Genomic DNA, 2,500 nt, shown 5'->3' with positions numbered 1-2,500 from the left:
TCAACAAAGCCAACATCGGCCGACGCCGATGTTTGGCCGATGCATCGGTGCATCTCTACAGTATACTGTAGCAGCCAGGAGAATGAGGCTGGCTGGTCACTGGCAGAGACACCAGGAGCTGCCAGCCAGAAAACTGGTGCTGTGGGAGCCTGCGTTGCCGGGAACATGCTCACTGCGGGTCCATACCGGCCGCTCTACAGGTCATTACGGGGGGCTAATGCACTGAGGGGAACTGCGCGTTGTGAGGGTCCAGAGCGCCGGACAGATGAATGAGCCTCTGTGAGAGCGGCCCAGGGGCAAAACCAGGCTCTAATGAGAACATCCGTCACCACCAGCGCCGGTCTGAGAGAAGGGGGGGGGTGTCTGTCTCAGAGTGGGGGAGGGGGGCAGGTAAATGGTGTTAAAGGAAAATGCTCGTTTTTGACAACCTGGACCTTATTTACGACATATTATAAGAAGTTTGACTCACCCAGATCACTTTTGTGTTGTTCGGAGGCCTGTAGAAGAAATTTAAAATCCAGCGCGAGCCAGTATATCCATGTAATGGCGGCGCACGGGGCAAAGGGAATGCAGCTTCTAAAAATCCATTTTCGGCCGCTAAACGGTTGTTTTCATCAATCACATTGCATGAATCGACAGTTGATATTCCTCTACGCGAGCCATTCTTTCGGTTTTCAAATACGTGGTCTGTAGCCACTGTAATATGATCTTTACACTGGCTATGCTCCCTCACATTCTCTGCGCTACGATCGGATTGTTGCTGACGAATGACGACGACAATATTCTCGGCACCAACTACGATCGTAGCGCAGAGAATGTGAGCCGGAGAATAGCAGGCTGCGCGCTGGCCTGTGCGCATGCGTGCTGGAGCAAGTGGGGGAGAGGCTTGTAAAGATCATATTACAGTGGCTACAGACCACGTATTTGAAAACCGAAAGAATGGCTCGCGTAGAGGAATATCAACTGTCGATTCATGCAATGTGATTGATGAAAACAACCGTTTAGCGGCCGAAAATGGATTTTGAGAACCTGCATTCCCTATGCCCCGTGCGCCGCCATTACATGGATATACTGGCTCGCGCTGGATTTTAAATTTCTTCTACAGGCCTCCGAACAACACAAAAGTGATCTGGGTGAGTCAAACTTCTTATAATATGTCGTAAATAAGGTCCAGGTTGTCAAAAACGAGCATTTTCCTTTAAAGGAGAACGGTGCAGTGGAAGATGTAGGAGATGCAGGATGAAATACAAACACCGATGGATATGGGGCTGAGGAATGTATGAAGCCATGTATAAGACGCGTGCACACTAGCTGACACGGGAATGGATTTGGACTCCCGCTCCCTCCCACTCCCACAGAAATAATCCCATTCCTTCCCAATCCCGAGTGAGAGTTAAAAAAAAAGAAGACTGATCCCATCCTGTCCCAATCCCGAGCCAAACTTTTACACAATCCCTCTCCCATCCCTTTTCACTCCCACCAAATCCTGGTCCGTTTTCCTTCCTCAGTAGAAAATATGCAGTACATGGGTCACACCATGTCTGGTTTAGTTACATCTAAGACCACCAAACATTTACATCTAATGTTGCACTTAATGTATTTATTGAGAATGAAAAAGGTGATTGTAATAGTAAATGTGTGTATGTAAATGTGTATAACGATCTTATCTGCTGTGATTAACGTGTTTTATGAACATTTTTATAGTAAATATAAAATCTAGTGCTAAGAGCTTGTGATGCAGTGTTGGGTGACTGAATGAAAACTACAAAAAGTGATCAATGCAATGTTTAACTCGATGCTGGGGGGAAATGTTCAAATATCGATTTGATTTGATTTGAAATAAAATAAAATATAACTGCATCATGGTTTTCAGTCCTGTCCACTCCCGTTGATTTTGTTGTCATAGTTCCCACTCCCGTCTGCTCCCGTTGACTTTTACTCCCGTTCCTGCCCTATCACGTGATTAAAAGTGAAATTGACTCCCATCCCGCGGGAATCCCGAAAAAATGTCATCCTCTAGTGCGCACCCGCTTCTGTGCCCACCTACACACACACACGGGCGCACGTATGGGCGCAAACACAAGCATAGTAGACACCGAAGACGCTCAGGAGACAGAGAGAGAGGGAGAGAGAGAGAGAGGGAGCATGTTAACTGAACTGGCTGTGTACTGATCCCCTCTCTCCTCCTCTCCTCTCTCTCCTCCTCTCCTCCTCTCCCTCTCTCCTCCAGCCTCTCCTACCGGACCGGACAGGACACCGCCAACTGCGACACATGTCGGAACAGCGCTTGCATCATTTACAGGTTAGTGGCCGTTCCTCCTACACAGCGCGGGCCGGGCAGCGTGCTCCCAGGGCTCCCCCCGCCCCCCCCCGCCCCCCCTCCTCCTGGGGGCGGGGCGGAGCGGACCGGCGATTCGGAGGGCGGCCGGGCAGGGGTGGGGGTGGGTCGGGGGACAAAGGGGCGGCAAGTCTAAGACTGGTAGACGCCTACACTCTGTGC

At 50.0% G+C, this 2,500-nt stretch overlaps 2 protein-coding genes across 2 annotated transcripts in view; one reads left to right on the top strand and one right to left on the bottom strand.

The window, feature by feature from the left end:
• The window catches only part of dock1 (dedicator of cytokinesis 1), a 246,792-nt gene that overhangs the window by 124,400 nt on the left and 119,892 nt on the right, over positions 1–2,500 (bottom strand). The window lies entirely within an intron of this gene.
• Positions 1–2,500, top strand: part of insyn2a (inhibitory synaptic factor 2A) — a gene marked incomplete at both ends in the record, with an annotated part of 23,830 nt that overhangs the window by 7,148 nt on the left and 14,182 nt on the right. Inside the window, one exon of the mRNA XM_084456370.1 lies at positions 2,231–2,302. Coding sequence (XP_084312496.1) covers positions 2,231–2,302 — 72 coding nt within the window. The remainder of the gene's footprint in view (positions 1–2,230; positions 2,303–2,500) is intronic.

This window comes from Borostomias antarcticus (assembly GCF_949987555.1).
Source record: "Borostomias antarcticus genome assembly, chromosome: 22".
Taxonomy (NCBI): domain Eukaryota; kingdom Metazoa; phylum Chordata; class Actinopteri; order Stomiiformes; family Stomiidae; genus Borostomias; species Borostomias antarcticus.
The sequence above is the reverse complement of the archived record's forward strand: the minus strand, read 5'-3'. Positions and strand labels throughout refer to the sequence as shown.